This window comes from Lepisma saccharinum, chromosome 4 (assembly GCF_977018435.1).
Source record: "Lepisma saccharinum chromosome 4, izLepSacc3.1, whole genome shotgun sequence".
Lineage (NCBI taxonomy): Eukaryota > Metazoa > Arthropoda > Insecta > Zygentoma > Lepismatidae > Lepisma > Lepisma saccharinum.
The window spans coordinates 112,855,898-112,871,502 of record NC_139232.1 but is presented as its reverse complement, the minus strand read 5'-3'; the positions used below and the strand labels follow the sequence as shown (position 1 = coordinate 112,871,502).

The 15,605-nt window shown below is 38.0% G+C and overlaps 1 protein-coding gene and 1 non-coding gene across 2 annotated transcripts; one reads left to right on the top strand and one right to left on the bottom strand.

Annotated features, from left to right (window-relative positions):
- The first annotated feature begins 5,055 nt into the window (after positions 1–5,055).
- On the top strand, positions 5,056–15,564 carry LOC145987339 (hsp70-binding protein 1). The gene is made up of 6 exons (XM_083121860.1): positions 5,056–5,493; positions 6,224–6,404; positions 8,565–8,786; positions 9,859–10,014; positions 11,612–11,820; positions 14,933–15,564. Exons 1-6 carry the CDS (start codon positions 5,275–5,277, stop codon positions 14,999–15,001), a joined length of 1,056 nt encoding a protein of 351 aa, XP_082977986.1. The 5' UTR covers positions 5,056–5,274; the 3' UTR covers positions 15,002–15,564.
- Positions 8,218–8,289, bottom strand: TRNAT-GGU (transfer RNA threonine (anticodon GGU)). The gene has a single exon. It is a non-coding gene; the product is annotated as a tRNA-Thr (tRNA).
- Positions 15,565–15,605: the final 41 nt, after the last annotated feature.

Sequence of the window (15,605 nt, the reverse complement as noted above, 5' to 3'; positions counted from 1 at the left end):
TCACACACATGAGGTATTTTTACATGTGAAGCATGGATACAAATCATGGATCTCATTAACCTATCATTCCTTTTAATTTTTTAAACCTTTATGTGAATTTAGGGCATTTGTCTGCCAGCTCCTGTGCTCTTTTAAAATAACTTGAGTGCCAGCCCTCGGAAAGCGGTTAACTAAGACAATTGGGTCGGCGTGGTTAAATCTTTCGTTCGAATGAACGTATGCATCGAGTCGTAAGCACGACATTTAACAAGTTTCTCGGAGGGGGGTATTACACACAAGCCTCTCTCGTCCAATGAGAACAACTACTCAATTACATAGTGATGCAAAAACTTAATTGGCTCCAGCTGCCGGAATACACTAATCAATCGTCGGCGCGAGCAAAAATTACCTTAAAAACCACTATGCAACAAATAATACTATTTCATGCACACGACCTTGCAATAAAAACAACTACGCTTTCCACAATTAAAAAGGACTCATCAGTCAACTATTGACAAATTAAATGGCGCGACGGGGCGGTCGGTTACACAAAAAAAAAATGGAGCACACTTTGACAATTTACACTAAATATTAAAGAAATGAAATGGAGCTTCTAACGCTGAATGCAGACAATTAAATTAGAACATCTGAACATGAAATTACCCTTTTTTATAACAATACCAAAAATTATCAGACGCGGGGATTAGGTTCGGTGTTTCCTGAGTAACTTTGCGAATAAGTGAGACTTCGGCGTTAACTGTACGGTGTTGATACTAATGACGCACGTTTACATGTACATGAGACCCTCTGAAGTATACTGTACCAGACTCTGCTACATGGCGTGGTCATTCATCTCTCCTGGACGCGGGACTTGCACACGGTTCCTTTGTGGCGAAATTGTCCTCCGAGGTCGATCGCGACGAAGAATAATTGCGACGATCTGGTGTACTTGCACCTCCTTAGTACTTCGGGCGTTCCTCTTGCCACTAGCGTCGGGAGTACGTGGTCACGCGTCGGTTCAGAATCTCTCTGGTGACGGGCTTCGATTCGGCGTCGTTCTGGAGTCGTCCTTCAATCTCTCTCTCTGGTGACGGGCTTCGATCGGCGTCGTTCTGAAAACGTCCTTCGGGCTTTGGACAGTGTTTGCCTTTGGTGTCGTCTGTGGCGTTGGCCGACTGGCTTCATCGGAAGATGGCGATGCATCGTTGCGGGGTCAGGGAAGTCGACAGACTCCCTTCTCAATCTCCTTTAGCCCTCCATCCTTATGTAGTCCACGCTTGGCAAAAACAAATCACCGCGTAATCTTCACCAAAATAAGGCGCGCACTGGTAACTCTCTATCTCCGATTCGTTCACGGAACGTAAGGAAACAAAGTTCACGGACACAAAACAATAATCACGCGAGAGTGTAGCGCGAAGATGCTCTCTCTATGAAATCCGGGTAAAAAACTGTTTCGGGGATGGTAGCACCGCATATATATAAGAGATTCAAATTCGTCCGTTGAAACCCACGCTAAGGTGGCTTCGCTTCGCTTTCTCAGGGGATGGAAATGACCTCTGTCCATTGTCTTGAAAGGTGCGGTCGGCGACGCGTCCTGGATCCTTGCAGAGTTGGGCTCCAGCTGGTGTTCCTGGTCATCCGTGAACATGGGTTCGAACGCCTGCTGCGACTCGAGCCCGGTAGCGGCGAAAATAATCTTCCCTTATCTCCGCGTTGGTGCAAAATGTTCTAAGCGGCGGCTGTCACTCAAGAAAAACTCGTCCCCAACTCCCGACGTCTGGCTCGGATACAAGTTTATTCACAAAATAAATCAAACCTCACACTTTCATGTTTGTGCATAAAATGAATCAATAAACAAAAATTAATTTATATCGAACTGCGTTTCACATGTCACTAGATACCGTGACACTGGTTGGTGTTGGTGGGGTGCGGGAGTTTCTCCTGCATACTGCTCGTAGTCATTGTCGCGATTACCCAAAAGTGGGAAGAAATGTGACATTAGAGAAGATACATACTAACCATTAAACAATATGACGGAAAAGCGACGTAAAAGTAGGATAAATACATAAATTTGCCATGCATATATATTAACTGAAGAAAACTGTCGTTTACTGCAGGAAATTTAAAAACTCCGCGTATTTTTTTTATACCATATAACCTCATATATTGAAGAAATTGGCGTGTAAACCCGAGTGTTCTAAACACAGGGTGCGAAATCCAGGTGGGAAATCCCCCCCCCACCAATCTCTTCCGGGAAGGAGAGTTTTTGTTTTAACAAGAAACATAAATAATTAATTTGAGATTCGAATATATTTGACTGGAATAGTATCGAAAACGTAAAAAAAAAAACTGACAACAAATAGCCTCATCTCTAAGGGCACTGAACACAGCTATCCCCAGAACACAGAAATAAGACCGACGTGTTATTTCTTCTTTATTTCTCATCGGCTTTCGTTAGCAACCGCGAAGTATATAAATATATTAATAAAACACGTATTAGCATCTATATGTGGATTAATGTCTCTTAAATTTTGTCCCTCCCGCCTTAGGCAATCTGCAGTGATTTCGACCCTGTCTAAACGTATAGTTATTTTAAAAATTACGAAGAAAATATGTCACGCACGTGTCAGGAGTAAGAATAAGCGTCAAATTTGCTCCTGTCACGTAATTCGTCTGCTGGAGTATGTTAAAAATCTTAAGAACCTTAAGAACTGATTAAGACGAGAGAAATGCGGAGCGATTTTACAATACCGGGAATTTCTCCATTTTGTTTGAAATTCGGCATACTCACTAAATTAGGGCTCCTAATCACGAATCTGAAGTTAAAATTTGGCGCTCACGTGTCAAACTTACAAAATAAGAGGGTCAGTCATCGCAACCGACAATGCACAATTGCTCATTATTTATCGCAAGATTTTCCGTTTCGAATACTTAAAGAACGAAATATATATATATTCCTGATATTACTACGACCCTAAAATTTAACTATGTTTCCTAACCTAACCACGCGCCAATGGTTCGTGGGGCTAGCGCCAATGGTCCGTGGGGCTAGCCATAATTCAGGAATTTCTATGCGTGAGCGCCAAATTTTAAGTGCAGATTCGTGATTAGGAGACCCAAAATAGTAAGTATCCGAAATTTCAAACAAATTGGAGAAATTCCCTGTATTGTTAAATTATACCAAAAAGAACGTGGCAGCAGACACTGCCAAAGTTATAAGATCACTTTGGTCTCGATCGAAACCTATCCACGAGTAAACAAAAACATATCGAACGGCACAATCGATTGTGGAACTGTAGAACAACAACTTCCGGTTCACGGTGGCCGGGTAATTTAAGCACGTACTGGCGGCCTTTCTTCTCGTTTTGTATATCGGATGAAATGGATCATATAAAAGCACTTGACGACGAGGAGAATAAAAGATATCAGGGCAAAGTAGAGGCCTTTGCATATCAATTGGATGAGCAACTAGGAAGTAATACGGCATTATTCCAAGATGAGATCCATTTGCTGATCGTTGTTTCATTGGCGATATTTGTAGCCTACATATTAAATAGAAAGTAATTTTTCCTACAGAGTGAGAGCGCTTAAATGCATACATTTATGTTTCAAGTGAAAAAGTGCGAGATGTACGGACATATAAAAAACGGAAAAAGGAGCTCCTTTTCTTCTTTCTTCAGTCAGGGCGAGTCAGAGGGATATGGTAATGCACACTTGCTTGTTTCGTTCCCGTTTGAACGCAGAAATACAAAACGCTTTCTTATTTTAAGTAAATTTTCTGCTATTTGTGTTAAACATGACGATGAAGATGAAAAACTCTAAAAATTAATAATGGGACAAACACAATGACACACCATTGCCTCACCATGGTGTTCAAACCTAGGACCTCTTTCTTCTCTATCAATGTTGATTTGATTGATTGAGTTGGTGTTTTAAGTCCACTTTGTGCACAATAAGGCAAATCGGGACTGGACCTACAGTTTAAAGTGGGATACGAACCACTATATGCCTCCATTGGGAATCGAACCCGGGACCCCTTGATTACAAGGCGACGACGCTACCACTGCTCCATCAGGGAGGCACTGTATCTATCAATGTTGAAAAGATTTCCACTGCAAAAGACGAAAATTAATAATAGTACCCGCACTTAATTTTCTGGCTACACGAAAGAAAATATTTCCTCTGGTTGCACAAAAATTTATTTCCTCTGGTTACACAAAAATTTAATACAGTTCGTGTGTACTTCAAGAACATAACATGTAACCTATCTGACTATGACCGAGCATCTTTTGAAAGGAAAATAAATATTTTTGCTCATATCACTAAAACAGAGAGAAAATCGAGATTTGAATGATTTCTCTTCTACCTTTAATGAAGTGCAAGGGTTGCGGGACGCAAATTTTTTGATTGGGAAGGAAACAGGACGGGATATTTTTAAAGTCCTGACGTTCAAAACGGGAAAATAATGTTATTTCCCGACTAAATTAGGAGATTATATAGGAGCGGAAAATTTTCAACATTACCCGATACTAAAAAAATGTTAATTATACACACAATTTCACCCTCGGGTGATAATTTATTTTGCATTTCTGGAATAAAAACTGCTAATTTCAATAAATTTCGGACATTTAGTACAAAAAAAAATATGTAGGGAATATACTACTTTTGTTTAAACTATCATTTTTTCCGAAGTCTGGATCGGAACGGGATTTTTTTTTTTTTCAGGTCCCGACCTTTTAGGTTCCTGCACATCCTTTGTCATTACTGCGGAGTCTACTCCTGCTAATGGGCTTCCAATTTTCACGCCTGACAGCTTGAATGCAATAATTTTGGCGCCTAGATCTCTAGGAAATGGATGAAGAGCGATCCGTGAAAGATTATTTAGTCCTGATCGTAGTTTACATCCTCCTTGTACACACCCATTCGTTCCTTTCATACATGACACAATCTCAGCTCCCTTTAGCGACATGTTGAGCCTACGAACCGGAAGTTGTTGTGCTACAAGTATGGCGTCCGCGCGAAGGCACTTCCTTCCGGTGGAAAGCCCCTATATACAAGATCTAGTAGCGTTCGGCCGATAATCTTCCGCACCACACGATTTGCCAAGTAGTAGAGACCTGTTTCAGAAAGGTGTCTCATGTGGGAGTAATTTTGTATGTTGTGTAGGTTTATCGAGTTCGTGTAGGTAACCAGCGCTATTTGTGTTTACCAAATAAGTTAGTATTATGCAACGAGTTACATTTTTTGCTTCGTGTATAGTTTACGTTTGACGTTGTGATTTTGCGGACCCGCAACATGTCTTCAGACGGAGGTGGAGAAAACTCAACAAATCCTAGAACTTCTCAAATTATGGGTGCTATTTCTTACGAAGCTAGCAATTTGGAACAGAATGTCACACCAGCACCGAATCAACCCCGCCAGCCTTCAAATTTGCAAGGACTATTGCGATATTGCATGGAAGCAACACCCAGAGAAGAATCTGGAGAAGCTCTGTGTTTACCTATGGACCAGGAGGTGTGTGTCGCTAAAGTTATTCCTTTTGCTAAACTGTATTCCTCACTTTGACAATATATTATATTTATTTTTTCGGCTGTACCTTGGAATGTTATGAAGTTGGTTTTGTATGTTGCAGTTAGAGTACTTTAAAAATGTCCGAAGTGAAAAGCTTGTATGTGGGTCTGATTTGTGTGAAGTATCAAGGCAAGTGTCATAAATTCTTTCCAGATTGACGGGATGCATTAGCTCCCTTAGCCTGTCTTGCTTTGTTGTTTCACATTTAACTCACAATAGCTGGTGTCAGTGGAGAGGAAGTAATAATTTTTTAGAAAACTATGGGCAAGCATGTGAAGTTTTAAAGACACTGAAGGTTGGGCTCTGTAACTAATTTATGCATATTTAACTTCACTGGCTGATGTATTTTTTGTGATTTAAATATAAATATTGTAATAATATAATTTATATAATGGTACCAGATAACCCAAACAGTGAAGTTTCTCAATTTATTTCACAGAATGCCTTTTTTTTAAAATATCCATTACTTTTCTAAAAATGCGCCTTCGGTCTAGTCCATTCCTCATTTTCCTTTAACCTATAACTACAATTTTCTATTGCCATCTTATGTGCCATTGCGCATAATGTGTAAGCACTATACTTAAAATGTTAAACACTAGTGGATAGGACTTCATTCACTTGATTAACCATCTTATTTTTCAGTTGTAATTGCAAGTCAATTAATTTTTTACAGAGACGGCAATGGCTGGGTAATGTTCTGCAGGGTATGGCTGAGGATGTAATCGAGAAGTTAACAAATGCCATAGACACCTTGAAACAAGCATCAGAACTTAGAGTTGAAGATGATGCAACGAGGTTTGAGGAAGCTCTGGAATCAATTGCAGAATATGTGGACAACATGGACATTGCTAATGGTAATGATTACTTTGCACTATTTTATAGAAAAGTTCATGAACTTGATTGACGTAGATTTCATCCAAAACTACACTTGTTACCTGCTAATCTTGAATGCAGTATTAACAAAATATGAACAAGGAATTGTAACATCAAGCTTCCATAAGCATCATAAACCAAGGAAAACTCCAAATCAGTCATTGTTATTTGGTGTAATTGGTATGTGATCTGGTTGACCTCTAAACTTCATGTATAGGGTATATAGGATTGGAGATAGGTTTTAGTCTTTTGATATTGAAAAAAGACAAATGGAAATGCACCACAGAGCAAGAATAATGGTTTGCTGTCTTTAGGTCTTGTCACCGGCATTGGCTGAAGATGTGGTTATTGCTTTTATTTTCATTGTTATTATTATTAACTGTTGTTTATGCTCACAAATGTCTACATTTGGCAAAATAATTGAAGTAGCAGGGCTCGAAAAATCCCGGTCGCCATGGCGACTAAATATTTCAGCCTGGCGACTGTGATCTTTTGCTGTGATAGGTACGAAATTTTTGAAGATTCTAAGTTCAAATTGCAGTACAGCGTAAGTTAGTAATTTTTTTTTTTTATCAACGTTGTGGGACATTCCATAGATTCAGTAACAATTTCTTACTCTTTGTCCCCCATTTTCTGCTTTCTCAAATGATTTAGTGATGTTTTGAAGACCGTGATGCTCAGCTTCTTATACAGAATGTCTCAAAAGTCGCACAACCCAAACTTTGAAAATGTGTGTCATTAAAACCGTAAGAGATATTTACTCGGGTTTTCTGCATTATAAAGCCTCATCCATTGAGATATTTTCCATTGCATAAATTTATCAGTTTACGCCATACAAAAATTAGATAAATTAATAACTGGCGAAAGGCAGGGTTAAAATTTTTCCAGAAATGAACTTTTGAGTAAGAAAAATATCTAAGAAATTATTGAACGGTCATAATTAGATGTCTGATGATTGATACCATGTCAATCTATCATTTACGACCAATATTGGCCATGTGCAATATTTGATGGATTTTTGACTTGACGAATTTATGGTTTGAGTGAAAAAGTTACATTTTTGGGACATATCTCTGTAGATGGCAACACAAGCAAGTTGAAATATTGTCAACAGACGCATGCAACATGTGCCTAAGTATTGGCGATACATTTACATGAAAAATCGTAAATCAAGATTTTGTGTCGTAATTGAACTCTTGAGAGAATTCTAGACTGCCCTGGTTATCCTGAATTCTCTTCGCTCACTTTCGCTGCTACTGTGCATGTTTTTTTTAATTGATTGAGCATGGCGTATACATTGGGGCAGCGTGTGTGCTTCTTACACTCAGGTGCAAGAAGTTTTCAAAGAAAAATCCCCTGCTTCTGCTGTACCTCACAAAGCAACTGTTTTACGACAAGTCAAACACCAACAAATGATCCCACAAATTGTTAAGAGTTGGTATTTATTGTTGAAAATCAATTCTCAGGTGTTCTCTTCAAATGAACAATGTTTTTTCAAATAATATAATTGCTTTTATTTGGATAAATGCTAAAATAAATTTATTAACTCAGTGATAGCCTACATGATCAGTTCTGTGCAGAGAACCAGGTGTAAATAAATATCTCTTAGGTTTTCATGATATACTTTTCAAAGTTTGGGTTGCGTGACTTTTGAAACAATCTGTAGTATGCACAATTGCTAGTAGGTGGTTTCCTGGCGCCTGATTTTCAGAGTTGGCACCTAGTTTGAAGAACATTTTTCGAACACTGTGAAATAGTATTGTTGATTACGTAGAAATTTTCAGCAAAAAATGCAGGCTCGACCGGGACTCGAACCTGGGTCTCTGGCATACCATGCCATTGCTGTAACCACTGAGCTACCGAGCCAGCCTGGCCTCACCTGATTTTTCTCTATCGCTGTTTTACCTGTGTGGGAACGTCTGCTGTTTTCGCTGAAAATTTCTACGTAGTACATCTCCTGTGTGTACGTAATCTACAATAAAGTATTGTTGATGTTTCATTATTAGGAACTATAAATTTCAATAAGAAATTAATACTAACAGATATTGTGATACAGTTTTGTATAATTACCTACTGTGCTTTTTTTTTCATAATATGTATTAAAGTGAACTTGTGATAATTTGTATCGCGTGATGTTTCAGATTTTCACAAGATAGGTGGCTTCTGCATCTTGGGCACTTGCCTGAACTCTGCACACAGCTCCCTCAGGTGGAGGGGAGCAGACATCATTGCAGAGCTCACCCAGAACAACCCTTACTGCCAGAGGGAGATCTTGAAGCAGGGGTTCCTCCCCCAGCTGTTGAACATGGTGGACAAGGACAACAGCGAACAAGTGAAGGTTAAATCCCTCTATGCATTGTCATGTAGGTATTCTACTTATCCATCATTCCCTATTGTAGTTCTGTTCTGTTGATGCCTGTGGCACCAAGTATAAGTTCTGATAGTGTAAAGTACCGACCTCCATGGTGGAATTGTTAGCACAACATGCTATGGCAACGGGGGGTCCTGGGTTCGAATCCTGGCATGGGTATCGTTTGTGAATGTCCCTTCATCGATAGCATCATTCATCCTCATCTTCATGATTAGCCAAAAGATGTATATAATAATTCAGAAGCAAAAAAAGTTCAAAACTACCTGAAGACTGAATATTTCAGAGTTTGGTTTACAGTTATCATTACAGGCTTTGATTAGACACAAAAATCTGTGTGTCTGTTGGAGGTATGGAATCTTTACCTCAGGCTGTAGCTAGAATTTCTCTCCTACTGAAAGTTTCTTAAATACCACAGCGCACATAATGGTTTAGATTCCACTGTAAATTGAAGGCCCAGTACAAATCTGCCCATCTGTGCATGCAGTGCACCTAGAACAAGCTGACAAAATTGTGGACACAAAGGTTTTTTTTTATCAAAAATGCTTTACATACTTTGTTATGCATAAATATTAATGGCTAAATTATATTGCTGAAATACCCCAGTTTTGACAGGATGCTGTAACATGTCATCTCCATATGCTTATTAGTTATCAATTCCATTATTAATCATAACTATGAACTAAAATTGAAACATGAAGATTAGTTTAGCTGCCTATGTTGCCTTTTTCATTTGTATGATTTAAACAGTTGTCTTCACACAGGTTGGAAGATTACAAGGACATTTTATCAGGCAATAGATCAGTGTATTGCATTTTTGCTATGAAATGGCAATTGTCTTATTTTCTATGTGTTACGCCCGACCCTGTGGCCGAGTGGTTAGCACATCGTGCTGCGACGCCAAGGGTCCCGGGTTCAAATCCCGGTTGGGCTTGGTTGTTTGTGAATGTCCATTCATCAATTTCATCATTTCATCACTCATCCCCATCTTCGCAAATTAGCCAAGAGGCACAAAACGCGAAGTAAAATAAACTAAATCAATCAATCAATCAATCTATGTGTTACAGGTCTTGTGAGGGACCACCCAGAAGCCCAGGTGCAGTTTGCGAATTCCGACGGTTACTCTGTCCTGCTGAGAGCTATGCAAAGCAATGTGGACAAGCTGAAGGTGAAGGCTTCGTTCCTTCTCACGTCTCTTTGCAGTCAGCAGCCAGCCATCAAAGGTAAGTCATTTTGCATATTTCAAGAACAGAGCATGGTTGTGACAACCTCTTATTCATCTAATCTGGAAGGTTTTTTCATAGGTTTTCTCAGGTGCCTCAGAAAATGCTAAGGTGGTGCTGTAATGAAAGCCTGGATGCTTTTATCCTCTCCATTATTCATCAAATCATCTTCATCGTAGTTAGCCTAGCCTAGTGATAGATGTGAGTGACATTAATTGAATCAGCAGTCAGCAAACAAGTGGCATTTTTTTTGGACATCTGATTACTATAATTTGAATATCTAACAATTGTTATGCACAGTTTTAATGTGTGTCTTGTTCTTTAATGAAGACAAAGCACAGTTTAGACTAATGTCTATAGTTGAGCCGTGGGTGCTCAAGAAGATCATTAATTTCCAAATAGAAATATTTTAAATATATATACAATAACATCGCGCATCTACTAATAGTAGGAATTTAGAGTTAATATAAATATGTAAATACAGTTTTGAAACTGTTTTAATGATAGTTGAAATACTGTATCCAGGCTAACACTTGTCCAAATAAATCTTTCCATTTTTGTCTGGGAACGAGTAAATTTATGTGTTTCAAACTGTATCATTGTCAAATCATTAACCTGGGCCCCAAAACATCATTCGTATTATCTAAAAACAACCCAAGCAAACCTGTTTAGATATAACTGTAACTTCAATTAACTTGGAGGTTACATCTTGCACTTGAGTTTCATTATGATCATTACTTGTTGCTTATTATATCTCTATAATGTTATATAATTAAATTCCTCTTTTCATTATGGTTATTAAATGTAAATTATAGATAAAAATGTCATACTCCTAGTGTGTATTACTTCATTCATCTTTCATGCAATTTTCTTGATTATGTAAATGTATAATTAACAATGTTGAACACTGTAATTGTGCATGTGCCAGTTATGTTATGATTAGAGGCACATATTTTTGGTAAATAAAAAAGCAAAATTTCGGTACAAAAACAGTCAATTTCGGGTTCAAAAGCGGTAAAGAAAATAAAATTTTGGTGTTATAGCGGTGAATAATCACATCAAAAGTGCTATATAAAATGACATTTTGGATTTAAAATTGTGAATATAATCCTAAATTTGATTTAAAAACTGCACTTACTACACAAAATAAACTTATCCCTTCTAATACACATTTATGTAGTTACCAGAGTATTAAGCTTATTCCTGCATAAAGGGATCCATTTTTACTTCTCAAATATTTACAGCAGAATTAATCAATTTTCCGTGAATTGCATAACTCACAGGATACTTCAGACAGTGTCGTGTCGGTATATAAACGGTAAATTTCGTGTTTAAGAGTCAATTTCGCATTTTGCAGTTCATTTCACATTATTTCGTGACAAAACACCTCAGACCTCTCAGAAACATGAAGAATGAACATTACAGCATGTTATTTCATATTTCGTGTTTTCGTCAAAAACGAAATTTGCATGCATCTAGTTATGATCTTTATGCTGAGAAGAAGAAAAATAAGTTGTGGACGTAAAGCAACTGGTCAATTCTGTTAGAGCTCTAAATAAGTTTGTGCAGTTGTGGTGATCTTCTCTTTGCTCTCCAGACATCCTCTGCCAGATGGGCTTTGTGGAGCAGCTGGTAGCGCTGTTGCAGCATGAGCATTCAGTGAACCATGAGCACCTGACGTCCGCCCTGCTTGGCCTTGTGAGGGAGCACTGCCCATCGCAGGAGGAGTGTCGCAGGCCTGAGCTAAGACTCCGGGCAACCCTGCTTCAACAGCTGGAGCTCACAAACGATAAGGAAGAGTTCAGGGTGAGGCGTTCTTCAGGTTTTTTATTATTATTACTTATTTGGAGAAAAGTGAACCATGGATGTGTTCAAAATAACAACAACTCTGTTTTGGTTCTTCTGAAACTGCATTTCAGTAATTTACGAAATTTAGTGGAAGAGAATCAGAGAATAAAGAACAAATTTACATACTATAAATGAAGTTATGAAGGATATTAAAGATATTGCAGGGTGGCTACTCACAGGGAATTCCGGAAATTGTGCGTGAATTATTGGCTCCAGGAATTCTGCATGGATTTTTCTCTGTAGATATGTAAAATTGCAAATTTTATTTAATCATTGTATCATTGAATCGATACATATTTATAAATGCCATGAGGATCGTTTTTTACATTTTAACTTTTATTTTTATTGATGAAGGAAAAGAAAGCTTCAGTAGAAAACTAAACAACATTATCTTGTTAACGTTCTTTGGAAAACAATGTGACAGACATGGCATGTCATGAGATGGCCCCCAAGTCTAACCATTTTCGAGCTTTGAAGATACAAGTTGCTTTGTAACCAAAATTCAACAGCATTTTGTGTTGGTTTGTTCGCTCAGTGTATGTTCTTGGGGAAGAAGACCTGAGGACGGGAGTGTTCCCATTTTCTAAAGTATTATTTTGTGTATTCCATAATTTTTACTAATTATAAATATTACTGAAAAAGTTTTGAACTCAAGAAGAACAAAGCATATGGAATGTAGTAGGAATCCCAGAAAAAAATGATAGAGGAGGTAGAAATTTTGGGGAATGGGGCAGTCATTTAATACATCTCTAAACCCCACGTGTAAATTGCATATTCAGGGCAAATATTCATTGAAGTATAATTTTCTTGGGGGTAGCTTTACCCCGGGGAGGAGGTGCGCCGTCCCCTTCCCTTCTGGTGTTGTCAGTGCAGTGAAGTTTATAAGCATGGCTCATTGCATAAGATGAACATTATGTTAAAATGTTCTTGGATTGGTTTGCAAATAAATGAAAACTTTAAGCTTATTATATTTCTAAATCAGGGTTGGGTAGAACCATTTTTCATTCTATAAACTAGGTCTACATGCTAAATGTCATTGTACATGTAGTATAGGTGATAAAATGTACTTTAACTGAATAAATAAATTGTTGGTACTCACCTTTCAATGGTTCAAATATGTGATGATTTTACCCCTAATTGCAATACAGCTGATGTAAATTCTGCTATATACAAAGTATTTAAAGGTGGATAAATTGACAGGGTGGGGCAAGGACCGCTTATGCAGGAACATTCCCTGAAAAATTCTCACGTGAAATCACCCACCTTGGGATTCAAACCAGGGACTCCCGTGCGACAGTCAAATGCTCTACTGACAAGAAATATTGAGTTGAGAAATGTTTGTTCTATTATACGAGGGTCATCCAGAAAATAAAGACCGTTTGATTATACAAAATGAAAAACAATATTTATTGGAAAAAAACAATTCTGTTACATACCTGAAGCTTCCTTCACTTCTCTACATAATCACCTCCTACATTTAAACAATTGTCGTATCTGGGCACGAGCTTCAGAATTCCCATATTATACTCTTCTGCTGCCAGTTCATTAAGGTCATGGCAACAGTCTTTTGGGATCGTAAAGGTGTTCTTTTGGTGGATTTCATGCCAAAAGGTACTACGATCAATGCAAATCGTTATTGTGAGACTGTTTAAGAAAACTACGGCAACCCATCCAAAACAGGAGGCGAGGAATGCTTTCTGGAATTGTGCTTCTGCACGACAATGCCCACCCTCACACTGCTGGTGCAACTCAAGAATTGCTGGATCAGTTCGGATGGGACATTTTTTGATCATCCATCCTAAAGTCTGGACCTTGCTCCTAGCGATTTCCACCTTTTCCCTAAGGTGAAAGAGTTTCTGGGTGGTTAACGTTTTGGAAGTGAAGAAGAGTTGGAGAATTCAATGATCACCTGGCTTAATGAACTGGCGGCAGAAGAGTATAACATGGGAATTCTGAAGCTCGTGCCCAGATGCGACAAATGTTTAAATGTAGGAGGTGATTATGTAGAGAAGTGAAGGAAGCTTCAGGTATGTAACAGAATTGTTTTTTCCAATAAATATTGTGTTTTTCATTTTGTATAACCAAACGGTCTTTATTTTCTGGATGATCCTCGTACTATTAGTTGAATCCTGAATGTAACACTTAACAATGAATCACGAAGTTTACCTTGCAGTTGGATAGAATTAGAATTCTTGGATGCATGGGAATCACACAGACTGTTAAGTTTGGATTCTTTAGATTCTTCGATGTTCCGGAGTATGGAGTAAATAATACGACTAGAGATTTGACACAAGCAAAATTGTAATTCACAAACAATATAACACAATTTGTATAAAGAACTTACATTATGGTATAGACGCTAGACGTCTCGTTACGAAGGACGGTATAGAGTTTTGTGGAATACATATTAGAAACTGAAAACTGACGTTAAACAACATACAATAATCAGGTCTGGTGCACACTGATGATGCAAATCAGGTCTGGCGTAGATGAGCGTAAATGTTCAGTCGGTACACGACACACACCATGTATAATGTTAATATATTTGTGTGGGGGGGGGGGAGGTATGGTAATAAGCAAGGATTAAATAGGGGGAAACTTTGTTTGTAATCTTGAATTTTTGAAAGGTTTGCCTTGAAAACCGGGAATTATTCTTGAATTTTATCAGTCTGGTAGCCACTCTGTATTGATTTCAAGGCTCAGTAGTAAAGTATGTGGTCAACTTGCCGGTGGTGGATCATATTATTGTTGATAAGAACGTAGTTTACAGTGTGCTGTTACAAATAAAAGTAACTATATTTGTAAGATGTAGCTGCAAAAATAGTTTTTATTTATTCAGAAACTAGATTGTGCTCCTTGTTCAAGTTTTAAGGTCATTTCATTATGCCATCATCCATCATCATAGCCAAATGTAGCATAAAAGTGACGCAAAATGAGAAAATAGAAATACAAAAAAAAGAAATCTTTTGATAGTAGTGTAACAGATTGTTCTTATTTGTTCTGGATAAGCTTTTAAAGCTCTCACGAAAGTACCATTTGTAGGGAAGCTAATTGTTGAATTCAATTTCAGGAGGAGAGGGAATATGTCCAGGAGCTTTTGCAGATCGTCTTCACGGAAGAGGGAGAAGAGGAGAGATAATGCCTGCAGTGTACGAACATTCCCCTTTTCTGGTAGTTGTTGCTCACAAATTTGAAAGCGTCGTATTCCTCCTTGTTTCAACTACACAGTGAATCTTCGACAACCACGAGGCATACATCAGGGTAATTACTGAAGAAAATTACTGTTAGTCCGATTTAAACTGAACCAAGTGAATTCTTGTGCATAATAGAGTGCATTGTTGTTGACGGAAGATGGCTGGAGGTACAATTGGGAAGCAATTATTACCTAATAATTTGATCCTCCTATTTTTGTGAATGCACTTCACTCAGTTGACGCTTAACTGTATTTAACCCACAGTTGTGTAACAAATTCATTGTAAACTAAAATGGTTGTTTCGTCCAGTGATATTAATAAAAATAAATATTTTATTGTAGTTTGTTTTTGCTGTCTTAAATTATAACAGTTTTGTTTCTTGTTAAGATCGTCTTTCAGCTTACATCTTTTCTGGTGCTTCAGGACAAATTGTACCATGTCTGAATCTAATGTTATTGTTTGTAGCCCACAAAGGAATAATAAATCAGATTGTAAATTCAAGAAAATAATTGCAGGGTTTTGGTTGAAGAAAAATGGATAGGCATGTTTA